The 18,663-nt window shown below is 37.3% G+C and overlaps 1 protein-coding gene and 1 long non-coding RNA gene across 6 annotated transcripts in view; one reads left to right on the top strand and one right to left on the bottom strand.

Annotated features, from left to right (window-relative positions):
• LOC110206888 (uncharacterized) overlaps positions 1-18,663 on the bottom strand; it is a 136,847-nt gene that overhangs the window by 57,008 nt on the left and 61,176 nt on the right. The window contains exons 7-8 of one of the 5 annotated variants that reach the window (XR_013487347.1): positions 11,660-12,787; positions 8,558-8,957 (exon numbers count right to left, since the gene is read on the bottom strand). This is a non-coding gene — a long non-coding RNA (uncharacterized LOC110206888). Of the gene's footprint in view, positions 1-8,557; positions 8,958-11,659; positions 12,788-18,663 lie in introns of those variants that run through there. The other 4 variants (XR_013487345.1, XR_002324030.2, XR_013487346.1 and 1 more) reach the window with 4 other exon arrangements.
• RGS1 (regulator of G protein signaling 1) lies at positions 11,331-16,674 on the top strand. Its single transcript, XM_020984426.2, has 5 exons — positions 11,331-11,514; positions 11,874-11,954; positions 12,375-12,436; positions 13,941-14,104; positions 15,824-16,674. Exons 1-5 carry the CDS (start codon positions 11,375-11,377, stop codon positions 16,007-16,009), a joined length of 633 nt encoding a protein of 210 aa, XP_020840085.1. The 5' UTR covers positions 11,331-11,374; the 3' UTR covers positions 16,010-16,674.

Raw genomic sequence — 18,663 nt, 5'->3', positions numbered from 1 at the left:
TACATGGTTATATGTGAATTTTCATCTCCCTACTAGTTTAAGATCTTGAGAAAAGGGATCATATTTTAACTATCTCTGCCACTACCCAGTGCTCTACTCATCATATAATAGTCACCTAATAAATGTATGTTGATATGAAAGTTCCAAGTGGAGAACCAAGGAAGGCTTCATGGAAGAGGTAATGCATAAAACAGACCTTCAAAGAGAGAAGGATTTTAATGGATCGAGATGAAGAAGGACCCCATTCTGGATATGGAATAGCATAAGCAAATCAATGGATGGAGGAAAAGAGGATAAGATTTGGAAGTGGCTGATAGTCCAGTTTCGTTGAAGTAGCACATGGAATAAGAAGTAATATGAAAATATTCCCCAAAACTAAATGGAGCCAGATTGTGGCAAGCCTTGAATGCCTGACTAAGGAGTTTGAATTTTATTTGTTGGCAGTGGGGATGTACTTAATATTTTTGAAAAGAGGAGTTACATGATCAGAATTGCGCATTAAGAGTATCACTTTGGTAAGTAGCGTGGAGGATGGACAGAAGAGAGGAAATTGAAGGCAAGATCAAGGAAGAGGCTCTTACAAGAGAAAGCATGATAAAGTAATAAGGTCTGAAACTAAGGTGGCAGAAAGAGAACAAAAAGAGCATGGACAAAGGGGAAAGATATTACACAGGTCAATGTCACAGGATTAGGCACTTAGATGTGCAAAGAGAGGGAAATAAAATAATACTAGCTGACATGGTCCCTTCCCTCAAGGAAATTTCAGGCTTGAAGCTTGTGTGACTGGGAACATTGGCAGGGCTATCAACCAAAATAAAAAAGTTAGGAAGGAAAAAGGAAGCACACACTTATTAGGTGCCTACTATGTACCAGGCATTATGCTAAGCATTTTATAATGCATTATTTCATTTGATCATTTGATCTTTATAACTACTCTGAGAGGTAGATATTATCATTCCCATTTTATATTTATTATAACTGAGGCAGGCAGAGGTTGACTGATTTATCCAGGCTTAAACAATTACATAAGGATCTGAGACCAAATTTGAAACCTGTTCTTCTTGACTCTAGAGCCACACTCTATCCATTGAGCTCTCAGGAAGAGGGGAAAGCATGAGTTTTGTTTGTTTGTTTTGGAGTGTGTATAATGCAGAGTTTAGGTTATTATGGGAGTATAAATTGAATGGTGGATGAAACGAAGATTACCAGTTAGGATTCTTGTCTCACTCAGTCTTGATAGATAGATAGATAGATAGATAGATAGATAGATAGATAGATAGATAGATATATGCTTGGGAGGTTTTATGTTTAAAAAGAGATAATGATGAAAAAAGAACAATAGATTGTTATCCTATTCAGAGTTTGTATTTATGGAACTGTTACCTACATTCAGAGTTCATCAGTTCCCTCTCTGGAGTTGGATTGCATTTTTTCATAATGAGTCCTTTTGAATTGTCTTGGATAATTGTCTTGATCAGAGTAGCTAAGTCTTTCATAGTTGATCATAGTACAATATTGCTGTTACTGTGTACAATGCTCTCCTGGTTCTGCTCATTTCACTTTGCATCAGTTGTTTAAATCTTTAGGGAGTTTTTTCTAAAACCATCCTGTTCATCATTTTTTTTCATAGCACAATAATATTCCACCACAATCATATACTACAGCTTGTTCACCCATTTCCCAATTGACTGGCATCCCAACTGGTTTCCAATTCTTTACCACCACAAAAAAGGTGCTATAAAATTTTTTTCTACAAATAGGTCCTTTTACCCCTTTTTATGCCACAAAAGGGGTGCCATAAATATTTTTTCTACAAATAGGTCCTCTTCTCTTTTTATGCCACAAAACAGGTGCTATAAATATTTTTTCTACAAAGAGGTCCTTTTCCCCTTTTTATGACCTCTTTTGGATACAGACCTAGTGGGTATTGCTGGGTCAAAGGGTATGTACAGTTTTTATAGTCCTTTGGGCATAGTTCCAAATTGCTCTCCAGAATAGTTGAATTAGTTCACTACTCCACCAACATTGCTTTAGTGTCCCTATTTTTCACATCATCTCCAGCATTTGTCATTTTCCTTTTGTGTCATGTCAGTGAAATGAAATGGTATTCATACTGTAGATGCTTGTTGACTGAGTGACTGCTTGACAACAGAGGTTTTTCTGAAGTTTTTTCATACAAGTAAGAACATTTCTTTCTATACCATTGACTCTAATGAAATAAAGGGCAACTAGGTAGTGCAGTGGATAGAATGCCTAGAGTCTGGAGGACCAGTGTTCAAATCCAGCCCCAGACACTTACAGCAATGTGACTGTGGACAAGTCACTTAATCCTGTTGGCCTCAATTTCCTCATCTGTAAAATGAGCTGGAGAAGGAATTGGCAAATCACTCTAGTATCTTTGCCAGGAAAACCCCAAGTGAGGTCACAAAGAGTTGGGCATGACTGAAACAACTGAAAAACAATGAAGTAAGCTTATTTTAATTGATGAAACTGACAGATCATATTGATGCTTATTCTTCAAACACTCCCCAGTTGATATAATCTACATCCAAATTTCAAAAATAGCTTCAAAAAAAACCTCAGACTCTTACACACACTACCAAAAGGAGGATTCTACTCTAAATTACCAGTGTTAGAAATTAGCTATCTACCAATTTTATACACAGAGCCCAAAGATTTAGAGGTAAAAGAGACCTCAGAGGTCACTGAACCCACCTCTGCTATTGTATAAACGAGAGTACTGATGTCGAGAGAAATTAACTTGTTCAGTGTTAAACAGATAATAAATAGCAAAGCCAGGGTTTTAAAAATAGATGTAGGATTTCTGACTTCAGGTCCAGCCCTCTCTCTGCCATACCCCTGCCTATTAATTCATGGCATGATAAAATTCCTGAGAATAATTTGATTCCCACAGCCTGAAAAACTTATATTAACTCTAATCTCAAACACTTTTAAATCCCCAAAATATTTGAAATTCTATCATTCCTATGATACTATGAAACTTCTTCTTGGTTCAAAATTATGAAGGAAGGGTTAAAGTCTAGACCTGTGATTTCATTAGTATAAGAAACTCTCACATGAGAAAACTCCCTCTACCAAAGCAGATCAGCCCCTCTTCAGCAACTGAGCACCTTAGAGAGATGCTTAGAGCACTTAGAAGTTAAGCAAATTGCCTGAGGGTTACAAGCCAGTACAGCTAGTTCTGGATTAGTGGGAATAATGAATCCCCTGAAGCCATTTCATATATCCATGTATACATAATTATGTAAATATAGTAATTGTTCCTTTCCAATGGAAATATAAAGTACAAATTCAAATATGTGGCTGCTTCTAGGGATATGTTATTCATACTCATCAAGACCAGATTGATGTGATAAAGGCAAGACTTGACCTCACTTCTTTTTTTTTTTTCATTTTTATTTTTTTCATTTTTTTTTCCATATGCTTTTGAGTTGAAAATTTTTCTCCCTTTTTCTCCCCCACATCCTCCCCAAGATGGCGCACAATCTGACATAGACTTTATATTTACATACCCATTAAACATATTTTCACATTAGTGAAGTTGTAAGTAAAAATTAAAACCAATAGGAAGAACCATCAGAAAGATGAAACAAAACTCAACAGGAGATAAAAATAAGTGAGAGCAATTCGACTTCCATAGTTCTCTCTTTGGATGTGGACAGCATTTTCCATCCCGAGGCCTCTGGAGATGTCTTAGATCCTTGTAATGCTGAGAAGGGTTCAGTTTAACATTCTTAGTCATTGTATAATATGGCTGCTATTGTGTACAAAGTCCTCTTGGTTCTGCTCACTTCACTCAGCATCAGAACATATAAGTCTTTCCAGGTTTTTCTGAAGTCAGCCTGTTCATCATTTCTTATAGCACAATAGTATTCATTACATTCATATACCACAACTTGCTCAGCCATTCCCAATTGATGGGCATCCTCTCAATTTCCAATTCTTTGCCACCACAAAAAGAGCTGCTGTGAATATTTTTGTACATGTGGGTCTTTTTCCCATTTGTTTGATCTCTTTGGGATACAGCCCTAGAAGTGCTATTGCTGGATCAAAGGGTATGCACATTTTTGTAGCCCTTTGGGCATAGTTCAAATTGTTCTCCAAAATGGTTGGATCATTTCAAACTCCACCAACAATGTATTAGTGTTCCAATTTTCCCACATCCTCTCCAACATTTATCATTTTCCTGTTTTGTCATGTTGGCCAATCTGATAGGTGTGATGTGGTACCTCAGAGTTGTTTTGATTTGCATTTCTCTCAATAATGATTTAGAGCATTTTTTCATATGACTATAGATGGCTTTAATTTCTTCATCTGAGAACTGTCTGTTCATATCCTTTGACCATTTATCAATTGGGGAATGGCTTGTGTTCTATAAATTTGTCTTAATTCTCTATATATTTTAGAAATGAGGCCTTTATCAGAAAGACTGGTTTAAAAATTCTTTCCCAATTTTCTACTTCCTTCTAATCTTAGTTGCATTGGCTTTGTTTGTGCAAAACTTTTCAATTAATGTAATCAAAATATCCATTTGCTTTTCATAATGTTCTCTATTCCTGTTTGGTCATGAATTCTGTTTGTTCTCCATAGATCTGATAGGTAAACTATTCCCTGTTCTCCCAGTTTACTTATGGTGCCAGCCTTTATATCTAAGTCCTGAACCCATTTTGACTTTATTTTGGTATATGGTGTGAGATTTGGGTCTATGCCTAGTTTCTGCCATACTCTTTTCCAGTTTTCCCAGCAGTTTTTTTCAAAGAGTGGGTTCTTATCCCAGAAGCTGGGGTCTTTGGGTTTATCAAATAATAGATTACTATAGTCATTGACTACTGTTTGACCTCACTTTGTTTGGCTTCAAAGACAACTCTCTATATAGGTTACCACACTGCTTTTTGGAGAAAAGTACTTATAATGAAAAAGTAATGATTGTGAGCAGCATTATGCCTCCCTCTTGGCTTTTTTCAGGTGTTCCACCTTTAGCTCCTATTCAGCCACGTCATCAACTAGAACCAATTGCTTAAGGTATATATGGGATGCGCTATTCGATTTCCACCATCTCCTCCCCCATATAGGCATCTCAGGACCAGGGCCTAGCAGAAACATCTTGAAACTGGAAAGACAGGAAGCCAATTCAAAAATTATTTAGCCACAAAAGTGCTCAGTCCAGTGTTTGATCATGCCTCAGTATTGGCTTCAGAGCCTAGTCTATGGCTGTTGTCTGTATAACACAACGGAGTCTGAGATGGCACTGTTTCTCCTTGAAGGCATGAACATTTCACTTGTCTTTGTAATCCCCAGCATCTAGCACAGTGCCTAACACCTGTAAGTACTTAATGAATGTTTGTTGAATTGAATTCTTAAAATGGACTGTACAGTACATATTTTACCCAGTATTCATAGACTATTGCAGTGGCTTTAAGGGTTCTTCCTGCCCTCGCTTTGTTCCTACAAGTCATCCTTCATAATACCATCAGAACAAGCAAATGTATGCATGGATCCAGTCATGTTACTCCTCTGCTTAAAATTTTCCAGGAGCTCTGTCCTTTGTAACAATATAAAAAGACCACACTCCTTTGCCTGGCATTCAGGTCCTCCAAAATCAGGCACTGACTGATCTTTCCAGCTTTCTCATATATCATTTTCCCTCTGATCAATACTCTAGTCAAATTGGTATGTTCCCTACCTTTCAAAAATAACCTGTATTTTCTTATTTCCATTGTTTTGCTCACATTATCCCCATATCCCTACAACATACTCTTTCCCTGTGACAGTCAGACAGGACTAGCAGAATATTAACTATGTTAGCTAGCCCAGTCTTGTATGATTTTTACGAGGTTTAGGTTTGAGTCAAACAAAGAGTCTATGCTCAGCTGAGGGTCTGGCAAACTCTTTATGTACCTCTAATGCAGGTAATGGTAAACTATCAGAGGTTTATCACCCCAGATTTTTGTGCCTGTATTATGCTAGCCTGGGAGTTTGCCCCCTTCAGGGGTTCTTGATCCAGCTATGAAAGTAATATCTAAGAGGAAGTAATGAGGTGGGCTAGTTGAATGGGCAGGTTTTTATGTTGTTTCAACCTGAACAAACTGACCTTTCATGTTACAATTCTGTTTCTACACACAGCATTGTGGGGGCTTTCAATTAAGGGACAATGAATATAGAGTTCTTGAGTGGGGTCTTCATGCTGTTAAAGTTATATTACACATAATACAAACAGAACAAAAAACTAGTGGGAAGTAGGATAGCTATTAAATCAAAGACTATTTTTGGTGGTGGTTTGAAGATCTCTTTTTCTGGACCAAATCAAGAATACAAGTACAGGAAGATACAGTACCTAGAAATGGCAGGGTTGGTACTCAAGAGCAGGAGTGTGTGTAACAAAAACCTATAATAGCCATAATTACTGTTAATCAGAATTTAGAAGTCATCTAATCCAAAACCTTCATGAAAACTGAGACCCAAAGAGGTTGAGACACTTACCCAGGGTCATATGTAGTAAGTAGAAGAGGAATTTGAACTCAGGTTTTACAACCCTAAGTTCAGTATTTCTTCTACTGTACCATACTGACTTCCAATATGGAGAGTATACAGCATAGGTATTCTATACAAAGTAGACTCACACTAGATATTTGTTGAATTAATATATTAATAAAACTGTATACCTTACCTCTTTAATCCCTCTAATATCCTGCAACCTTCTTCAAGATAAGCACATATCTTACATAAACTTTGTGATGGTGTTTTTTCTCCTAACACCTAGCATGATGCACACAGAACAAATGTTTGCTGATTGTTAAATTTTGTGTTCATTCCCACTACTTTTAACCACACATCTGATTAACTTAATAAGATTGTTGAAATAACCACATTGACTATTGTCTGTTCATTGTTTCAGACATAGATTTCAGCTTTATAATTGCAAACATTTCTTAATGTGGAAAATTAGTGGGCTTATTGAAATTAATTGGGTCAAAGAAATTCGAGGGTAAAATTTCCTTGCTAGATAGGTAAACACACCACCTACACCATTTCTTAGGTGGAAGTCACAGGAGGGCTTCTAGCACCTCTCTCCCTAGCAGGCTTGCTTTTAATCCAGTCAGACAAGAAGACAGGAATGGAGTCACAATAAGGGGTTAAATAAGCTTACTTTATTCTAGTCTAGTCGTCTCAAAGGGAATTTGCTAATAATGGGAGCACTAACTCCTACACCTTTCCCTAACAGCCCTTCTCACAGGGTCCAGCTTGAATGGGGGGGGGGGCGTCAATAACCTTTCCATCTAGATGAGGTCAATTGAGACAGGCACAATTTGTGCACTCCCCTAAATCCCCTCAATCCTCGATGGAGGCCAGTTGAGGCAAACACACAGATTCCCCCTCCCAAGCTTTGATGGGGGCATATCAAGGCACTCACAGCATTTCAGTTTGTGCATCCACCCCTAAAGGGGTCCCCCCTCAGTAACCAGGGCCCACCTGCTTTATAGCCAATAGAAAGAGAAGGGATATTTCCAACAATAGCTTCACAATTTTACATTACTTCATCCCTTTATCTATTGCCACTGCTCAGGAGAAACTGTTTTCAACCATGATTGTGAGAACTCATATCTAACACCTGGAAACTAGAGATTGTTATGACTACGGATCCTGGGAAACAAGACATTAATAAAGAATAACAAAAATCCACCTTACACACACTACAATTCACCCTACTTACATTGCTGATGGGTGTTAAATGAGCATTGACTTCATGTTCTACCACAGTCATCTCAAACTCAATACATCTAAAATGGATCTTCTCTCTAAAACTTACCCCCTTTTCAAATTCTTGATTCTGTGGAAGGCACCATCATTCTTTTAGCTACCCAGATTTACAAACTCCTAGTAATCCTTGACTCTTGACCTTCCCTTATCCTTTATAGCCAATCAATTGCCATCTGGTCAATTCTACTTCCATGAAATGACTCACACCTGCTCCTTTCTTTACCCCCTTGTAACACCACCCTCATCATTTCTCACCTGCACTACTCTGTGTAACAGCCTTCTAATTGAATTCCCAGCTTCTAGTCTCTCCCCTTACCAAATCATCCTTCACAGAGCTGGCAAAATTATCTTTTTTAAGCAAAAATCTATGTTGTTTCTCTCCTCAAGAATTTTTAGTGACTCCCTCTAGCCTCTTTTCAGTTTAAAATATAAAGCTCTATGTAATCTGGCTTCAGTCTACCTTTCTGGACTTATCCATATTATTCCCCTTCAAAAACTCAATTTTCCATACAATCTGCTCTGCTTACTTTTACCGAAATTTGTCATTCTATCTCATGCCGCGTACTTTTAAACAGGCTGCTCTCCATGGTTGTAAGGCCTTCCTCATCCCCCTGAGAATATAATATTTTTTGTTATATCCTCAATACATCCCCAATCCCCACTAGAATGTAAGCTATGTTTCATTTGTTTTTAAATTTCCAGAGCCTAACACAATGCTTTGCATATAATATTTAGTAAATGATTACTGAATTCAAATGAATTGAATTGAAAAAATATTCATCTTGCATTTTTTCACTGTTTCCTATTTGTTGTACAACACAAATTTTATAACTGGACATAATATAGAATTGCTTATAGCAAGCTTTGAGCACCTAGGTCTGGGTCATAACCTCTAAAACTTCTTCAGCCTTAGTTCCACATTTTCAGTTGCAGTAATGACCAGTTTTCACAAAATTAATCTCTCTGAGTTAAGACTAAAATGAAGACACAGAAAGTGGTATAACCAGATTATTTTGCTCATATTTATATGACCATGATATCTGGCATTCTGTCCTTCACCACTGCAATTACTCAGAATGAAGGGGGAAAAAAAGCATGACTGACCGGAGAGAATCTGATCAAGGTGAGGAACTCATGATTTAACCCAGTTCATGTGATCCTAGATTCTTCAGAGGACCCTGGAACATGAGTTACAAACATATCAGTACGAGTCATAATTTAAACAGAGAGTATAGGTAAAGACTAAACCACAGGAAATGTATAAACCAATATATTTGTGTCATGAGGCTTTGAGACTCTTAAGCTTTATGTGGTTCAGCACAAATCTTGCCAGTCCTCTTTCATAGGTTATCATGTTATCTCAATTGCTACTTTATAACCCTCCATAGCCTGTATTTCCCACCATCCCAACTTGGACCGTGGGAACCAAATATTTCCCATTCACTGCAACTACAAGTGAACTAAGAAAATCTTAATACTACGAAGACATTTATCAAGGGCATCGATGTCTCTCATTTTTTTTTTTTGGCTAGGAAATGGGATTAAGTGACTTGCCCAGGGTCACACAGCTAGTAAGTGTCAAATGTCCAAGGTCAGATTTGAACTCAGTTCCTCCTATTCCAGAGCCAATGTTCTATCCATGGTGCCACCTAGGGACTAAGGACTGGACACATTACAAAACAAAGGCAAAAGACAGCCCCTGCTTTGAAGGAGCTTATAGTCTAATGAGGAGACAACATGTAAATAATTCTACACAAACAAGCTATCTGCAGGAAAAAATAGAGATATTCTCAGAGGGAAGGTCAAGTCATTTGCTACAGGCCCATGGCTAGATATCAATAGAGCAAAAACTCAGGATTAGAACTTGGGTCTTCTGATTACTTACCCCCATCACACACGCACACACACACACACACACACACACACACACACACACACACACACCCCAGACTTCTTCCCTCCTTGCTGAACCTTAATACATGAATAAACTGACATGATTACATATAACATTAATAACTCCCATTCCTATTATCTCTTCCATTAAAGCATGCAAATAGAACAAGAAAACAGTTTCCATAATTTCTCCTCTCCTCCTCACCCATCTTTTGTCTTCTTTACTCTTAAACAGAAGCATATACTGTTGTCAGAAGACTCTCTGGACAAAAGAGGGCAACTCTAAAATTTAGGCTCCCCATCTGGAAAACAGGGACAATACTAGCTTTGGTTGCTATTCACCAAGTTGTTGAGAGACTAAGTTGAGAAGCTTATTATCAGTTGAGACCAGGGTAAGACATTACACAATGTATTTTCATCCTTGCCAGGGCAGGCAAAAAGATGAGTGAAAGGATCAGCCAGTTGCTAACCATTGTCTTAGGAGACAAAAGCTAATTAAAAGTCACTCCCTTGAACAATTCATTTCCATCTCACTCTTCCCCTATCTTTTTTTTTTTGGGGGGGGGAGGAGGGTCAGACCTGACCAGAAGTATCTACCTATAGAGGCAATGTGTGGAAGTTATTGGATTTGGATTCAGAGAGTGTAAATTAGGCCCTTTCTCTGCCATTTACTATCCGTGCATCCTTAGCATGTCACTTGACAAGTCACATCTGCAAAAAGAGGTTTAGTCTAGGTGACCTCTATATAGGTCTAAACCTTTGATCCTATTCATTTCAAAGCTGATTTGGCTATACTATTGTAGGAATGCTGCCTGAGTTTTTCTCAGCATCACCAAGAGAGTACATATCAACCTACCTTGGCAAGGTTCACATCTGTTCTGCCCTATTTGCATAAGCAAGAAATCACAGGGATATTTGATCTATAAATCATACTTATTGGTCTGACATAGAAAACTATTATTTCCTAGTACCCTCAGCCCACCAAACTGTGATTCAAAGGAGGCAAACAGAAGAACTAATTTTACCTAGTCCCTGCAGAATTGAAACATTTATTTTAAAATAAAACTAATATTTGTGCCTGAGTTTCATTTAACCCTGGGCTTAACAAGGCCAGCGACTACAACAGAGAAGAACTATTTCACAAATGGAATTTCTTGACCTCTTGTTATATTGTCCATTAATAAAGCAATGACATATTCCAGCAAATTCACTGGAAAGTTAAAGTGTGACTGGGACATTCTATATCCCAGTAAGCACACAAAGAGTGGTCACACCCACAGCAAAATGTGTCATAGCTAAACAGTGGGAATTTTAAAAAACCCTTAAAGCTCTTCACGTTAAACTTTCAGACATATTTTAACTTTGCAATCTGGTGATGCAATTAGACCCAGACAAACATCACCTAGGCCTGATGGTCTGCAGTTCTAATGTTCAAGAAACACTCTGTGTGTGTGTACATATATGTATGTGTGTGCATTTTCTAACCAAGCAACCTGTTCTCATTTGATTAGGTTTCAACCACAAGACATCACAGTTTTCTTTCAAGATACACGTCACAAGAAGCCCAGAAAAGGGGAACTTCCAGTGTCTGTGGTAACATCACTTGATAAACAGATTCGTCTGTACAGAGAGAGAGAGCCAGTTTGCATTTACTATATAAAGCTGTGCAGCCGTTGATGAGCAGCCTTTCAGAGTGGTGACTATGAGAGCAGCAGCCATCTCCACTCCAAGACTAAACAAAATGCCAGGACTATTCTTTCCCTCTGCTAATCCTGGTGAATTGAAAGGATCTGATCACTGTCTACTAGATGACAAAACTCAGAAAAAGAGACCAAAGGCTTTGTAAGTTTAATTGACCTCATACTTTGTATTTTGAAATTAAAGAATTTTAAATGGCGGGAGAATAAGTACAAGGAAGGGAGAGCTGAGTACTTAGCTATCTCTTATGGGAGTGCTGCTGTAATTTTTTGTCATAAATTGTGCTAACCTTAGGTGAGAATTTCTCCAGAGTTCTCCACGTGAATGTAGATTTCAATTTAACCTACAATAGAATAGAAAAATTCATCAAAATTGTTTCTTGCCAGACTTAACCAAAGGTTAAGTGGTGTTAAGTTCTGTGTTGGTGGTGGTGATGTTTGCTTTTATATGTGTAAATGTATAAAGCCACAGATGTTTATTGTCAGTTTTACTCTCTTTTGTAGTGGAACAGACCTGAAAGCCTATTTGAAATCCATGTTACCACATCTGGAATCTGGGATCAAATCTTCCAAGTCCAAAGACATGTAAGTACTCTATTTCAATGATTCATTACTGTTAACCACAATACTTACCTAGTCATTATACCTGCATTTTAACAAGATAAGTCCCCAGAAGATGCATATGAATTGATTTCAGATTTCAACCTACTTAAGAGTATATTTTTCAGGTAGCAAACTAAGTTGATTTTATTTAATTTCATATTATTTTACATTGGATTAGCAAAGAGCATTTTTTTCTGTTTTATTTTCTGTGGAATTTTAGTTAATTATATTGAAGGTCTCTAAAGTCCTTACAATTAGTTAATTAATAAAAATTCATTACCAGCCATGACCTTGATCTGAAATGTTATCAAAAGCCACTGGGAAACATATTGAAAAAGAATCTTTTTATTTTCAAATTAAATGAGTAATTTGCTAATTTAGTTAAATTTTCGTTCTCTGCAGACTTTCTGCAACAGAAGTAATACAGTGGTCTCAATCCCTGGAAAAACTTCTCACCAACCAAAGTAAGTAGAGAGGATTGATATTGATTTCTTACATCAAAATTAAATTTCATGGCAAAGGGCATGGCTTCTCTGAGATACAATATAGAGAGTGTAGGTTGCTTTAAAAAAAAAAAAACTTGTGTTCTTGCTTCTTCATAGTTACTGATGGCATTAGTATAACACGCATCACGAGTTGTTATCCACTTGATTCTGTAACTGTTTCCAGACAAATGTGCCTAGGCAGGAGGCCTAGGGGATGATGTAAGAGAAAGCCAATAAGAGCATGCCCAGATCTCCAAAGTAGAATATTATTCAGAACTATGGCAATGTCTCCATTGGCATTCTTCAAATTTTTCTGTTTCCAGTTCTTATCTAAATGTAAAACAGAGAGAAAGTTGAAATTGTTTGAAAAGAGCAAAGAGACTGGTAGATTTTTTTTTCCCTGAAGTGGAATGCAATCAATTTTTCTTCTTCCCACGTGCACAATATAAATTAACTGGCTCATAACTGGCTTTGTTAGGTATGGTGCTTGTTAAGAGAGACACTAGAGGATTCTAACCAGTTTGTGAGTAGAAGCTGGTCACACAGACTTCCCAAAGAATTTTGGCAAGCAACGAACCCCTTTAGGCAATAGATTTCCACGTATATTAGAACAATTGAATGCACTTCTTTTGTTGTTGGGGCAGTTATTTCCAGCTGAATGATGCCGATTCTTGTATAGGGCTAAACTAATCTACTATATAACCTTTAGCTATTAATAAGACTAAACAAAGTTAATTAAAATGAAGGTCAGTGGACATGTAGAGGCAAAGACTGTGTTTCAGTTTCTGTGGCCTAGAATGAGAGCAAAAAAAGGACCCCTGATTTCATCTAGTCTAACTTCCTTATTTTATAGATGAGGAAAACAGAAGTTAAATTATTTACCCAAGGCCATACAGCCAGTTAGAATTAGAAAACTTGTCTTCCAACTGGTAGTCCAACGCTCTTACCAGTATATCCAGCTGCTGGAATGGGGGAGATAATACTCTCTAACTATCAAATACTCATGAATGTTCTGAGAATTGATGAAGTTCATTTTTTAAAAATACATTCTGAATAAAAGTTACTACAAAGTAGCAGAGAGAAGTGATTATTCCGTGGTTCACAGAATTTCAGAAGTTAAAAGGGATCTTAATGATGATAGTATCTAATATATCTAAAAAGGATTCCTCCTTCCTATAACATGGAAAATTTATACATTACAATGAAACATTGCTCTCCATTTGACACTAGATACTTGTGTGACTCTGAATGTCTCTTTGCTCCCATTACTTCATTGTAAAATAAGGGAATTGGACTAGAAAATCTCTAAAATTCCTTTCAATTCTAAGAATCTTACATACCATCATACTAGCATTTTAGTAACATCCTCTGGTTCTCATAAGAAGAGAATATATGTTCTAGTCTTCTTACATACTTTATCTTTGTCATGAACTTAACAGTTCAATTAACTTAAAGTTTCGTTTTATTTCATTTTAATTTCTAGCTGGGCAAGCTGTCTTTGGTAACTTTCTAAAGTCAGAGTTCAGTGAAGAGAATATGGAGTTCTGGTTGGCCTGTGAAGATTACAAACGAACAGAATCTGATCATTTGCATTGCAAAGCTGAAAAGATTTACAAGGCATTTGTTCAATCAGATGCCACAAAACAAGTAAGTAAAGGGCTAATCAAGTTGAGCATCAATATGACTAAAAATGACCTTTAAACTCCATACCAAGGATGGTTCCTTTCTATCATGGCTGCCCCTTTATCCCTGGGAACCCTCGGGTAGACTTGCTTAAACTTCCTGGGCCTCTGATATAAAAAAATGAAATAATTGGACTAGACAGACGCTTGCTCAGGTCACTTCCAGCTCTTAAATTGTGATCTTATGATCCTATGACTAAAAAGGCCAAAGTCTTCATATTTCTCTTTCTAGAAGAATATACACTCAAAAATACTGATTGTCAATATTTATGACTAGATTAGCATACATTGGTTGAAATAGGTGTTGCAAAATAGGCTGTGATGTCCATTGTTGCAGAGAATGCTCACATAGAGGAGCTCTATTGGATTACTGGTTGGCCTCTGAGTACAGGGTTCTTTTTGTTTTTCTAGCAGATTCAAGCTTTAGGGTAATTATTGCTGAAGCGCTACATGCTGGACAATTAGAAACTGCAGACTGTGATGAAGGGGAGGGAGGCAGCAATAATGTGATAGAAAAGGCACCACATTTAGAGTCAGAAGTTCTAGGTTTGGCTCCTGACTTTGTCAGTTACTATACATGGGGCCTTGAGCAAATTATGTACCTATTTGGGGGCCTCAATTTTCTGATTTCTAAAATGAGGATTTTGGACTGGATGATCTCTAAGTTTCCCTTCGTTCTGAAACCATGTGATTTATTGGCAAATTCAGTAGCAACAATCAGTAGTCACTTTGCTAGAGTCATCCTTTCCTGCTTGATAAAAGGCACTGGATCAATGTTAAAGGTACCGAGACCATCCAGGTACTTGTTCCTCTTCTCTAACCTTCTGTAGTTCTTAATGGTCTTTACCACTAATATGGATACTTAAGCCTACAATAACTTCAACTATTATCCAGCTATATCATGTGTATGTGCACCGTGTACTATTACTGAAAGTGCAAGCACGCTGAGGAGAGAAAAATTTTATACAATACTGTTTTGTCTACTTCACAGTACCTGTTATGGTGTTTGAATATGCAGGGAAGGAAGGTGAAAAAATCTATCTGCTTAATTGAATTAAGTATATAGAATCACAGGATCATAACATCATAGAGCTGTAGTTGAGAGAGACCCCGGAGGCCGTCTTGTGTCCAACCACCTCATTTTCCAAGTGAAGAAACTAAAGCCCAGAAAGACTGTGACATGCCTAAGGTCAATAGATAGTAGGCAGCCAAGGCAGGATATATACCCAGGTCATCAGACTAGAGACTTAAAACCCCAACTACTTTGGAACCACCACTCATTTTAAGGTAATGTCCATGGGGGGCAGCTAGGTGGTGCAGTGGTTAGAGCACCGGCCCTGAAGTCAGGAGGACCTGAGCTCAAATGCAGCCTCAGACCAAACACTTGACACTTACTAGCTGTGTGACCTTGGGCAAGTCACTTAACCCCAATTGCCTCACCAAAAAACAAAAAAAAAAAAGTAATGTCCATTGGAATATAAGCTTCCTGAAGATTAGGATTATTTATTTTTTGGATTTGTATTGCCAGCACCTAGAATAGGGTTCATACTATAGTAGAGGAGATGTATAAATGTTTGTTGAATTAAATTCTTGATAAGATGTTTTAATATAAAGTTTTAACAAACTTATTCAAATCAGTGGTGAAAGACAGCAGTTAATTATGTTGGGGTTTTTTGTCTTTTAGATCAATATTGATTTTCATACCCGAGAGTCTACAGCTAAGAAGATTCAAGTGCCAACTCCCACGAGCTTTGATGAAGCCCAAAAAGTTATATATACACTTATGGAGAGGGACTCCTATCCCCGGTTCCTTAAATCAGAAGTTTACTTAAAACTGCTGAGTGAACTTCAGGGTAACAGCCTTAAGTGACTAGTTTCTGGAGGACCTGGGGAACTGAAGATGTCATCATATCCAAAGGGAATGCTCCATTGTGTCTCCCTGTGTGAACAACAGTAACTTTGCCTTTTAGGGTGACCCAAGAAGATTAGGGGAAGTACAAATGACTCAGCAAGGATTATCAGGCACGTTGCAGAGTCACAGTCTGAAGAAGAGTAAGCCAGATGAAAACTCAAAGATCGAAAGAGGAAGGAGTTACTGCAGCATTATCACAAGACGAGTTCATACTTAAGTACTGAAAAATATCCCTCAGAACAGAAATGGTTTTTACATAGCAACTGTTAATAAAGGACATAAAAATGACAGCAAAAGAAAAGGCATCCAGGTCCAATGGAAAATATGCAATTGCGCATGATAGGGCAAGATGAACAATTCACAAAAATGTTTTTGACTAAGGTTAGACAATATTGTTATTATATATGAAAGTGTGTGATTGCCATTAACATGGGTGATCATTTTTGAAGTATTTATATCATATTGTCACTACTACTCTTGATTTATTTTTAAGAGCAGATAAAGAGAAATTTAACTATATATTGAACTACCCTATTTAGAAAATGAAAGCACATATTTATGGTTTAAATTATCACAGTGTCAATAACAATGTGAATTTTCTATTAAAATGTTTATACCACAAATCCAGTGATTTCTATTCATTTTTACAGACAATTTTTAAAAAAGTCTTGACATCAATTTTTCAAAGGTATTGGGAAAGTTCCAAATCAGATCACTGTCCGCTTCAACTTCCCAAGCTATGATCCAAATAAAGATTCTAGATGATGAGCTAGAAGGGACCTCAAAAGCCATCTAATCCAAACCCCTCATTTTACAGATGGAGAAACTGAGGCTCACACAGGTCAAGTGACTAGACCAGGGTCACACAGGTGAAAAATATTGGAGAAGGAATGGCCTGATACTTTAACACTTCGATGTGTTCACCAGTGGAGAATGGGACTGCTCTCTCTCATCCTAAATAATTCTTATCCATATCTTTTCCATAACACCGTTGGCCCCATAACACACTGGGGCCCTTCTTTTGGTCCTTTAGTGAAAAGCAGTGTTCCATAGTGCATAGCATGCTGACTCAGGACTAACTCTGTGCAACTATGAAAGAGTCTTTGAACCTCAGTTTTACTATATGGAAAATGGGGGTAATAATAGCTTTAGCATCAACTCAAAGGATTGTTACAAGGCTACACTGAGATAGATATAAAGCACTACAGAGATTTCAGTTAATACCAGTCTGAGACATTATGCTTTAATTAAATCCTTTGTCTTCAATTCTTAAGCTTTTCCTTCTGTGCTAAGAATAGGCCCGATAATAAAAACAAACAAAACAAAATTTGCTCATGTTTTCAGAAATGACGCCTAGTGAAAAAAAAAGGAATAAATCACAAAATAATAAAGCTGTGATATGATATCAAAAAGTCATCTAATCAACATCTAATTAAGTAATTGAAGATAGATGATAATTAATTCCAGTCAAGCCCCAGGGATTAATGTCACATGGGAACAAAAAATGGGAAGGCTCTCCTGTTGTCTTAGACCATAAATCTTTTTTCCAGACAGCAGAAAGACAAACAAGGTTCCAAAGCCCTGTGTCTATCCCATGTAGCTCTCTTTTTGGCATTTAAAGCCTGCTAGCAGTAATTTTGACAGTTATATAATGAAATTCACTGGAAGCTCACCCTGGGATCACCTAACCTGATACTGTAACAATATTGGGAGACAAAATTGGGAGAAAAGCTTGGAGATATTTAGTTAAGACTTTTATTTTACAGATGAGCAAAGTTAGGACCAGAGGGGATATTTAATATCCAAAATGGCATGGCTAATAGTGGAATAGAAACCAGAATTCAGGCCTCCTTTTTCCTGGAAGAGTGAGTGGTATTTCTACTACATCTTCTAGCACTCCTTTTGGAAGTTCCAAAATTGGCCTATGTACAACTAAATGAATGTTTATAACAGATAATGTTACAAGTAAGGTCTTGATAAAGAATACACACACACACATACATACATACACACATTTAACTCCTTTTAAGTGAATTGATTTTGCACAATTTCAGATTTACAGAATTAATGAAGTAGAGAGTTCCATGAGTTCCTCCCTAACCTAGCTCTACCCTGCTCCTTTCTGGATCTCTCATAAGGCTGTCCCTCCCATCACCACACTAATCCCAAGCACTAGAATTCCCGGTTATAACTCTTATGGAGATAACCAAACGGAGTCTGGTGGAACACTTGTCAGACATGTTATAAAGAGAATAATCTACATTAGATAGTAGCTGAGCTGCTTTTTTAATTCTCAGATTTTGTGATTCTGATAGAATGCTACCAAGTTTGGTGCTGTCATTCACATTTTACTTTTTATTCAATCAACATATATATTATACACCTATTATGTACCAGACACTGTACTAGGCACTTAGGGTACAAACATAAAAATGAAAGAAGTCTCAGCAGCAAGGTGGAAATTTGGTGATGAAATAGAGTAGAAGATTTAGAGTCTTTCTGATCTGAGTTCCTATTTGTTCTTAGGCTCTATGTGACCTTGGGCAGTCATTTAACCTGTGTTTGCCTCAGTTTCCTCATCTGTAAAATGAGAGTAATAATAGCACCTATCT

This window comes from Phascolarctos cinereus, unplaced genomic scaffold, assembly GCF_003287225.1.
Source record: "Phascolarctos cinereus isolate Bilbo 61053 unplaced genomic scaffold, phaCin_HiC Scaffold_5;HRSCAF=322, whole genome shotgun sequence".
In the NCBI taxonomy this organism is placed as follows: Eukaryota; Metazoa; Chordata; class Mammalia; order Diprotodontia; family Phascolarctidae; genus Phascolarctos; species Phascolarctos cinereus.
The sequence above is the reverse complement of the archived record's forward strand: the minus strand, read 5'-3'. Positions and strand labels throughout refer to the sequence as shown.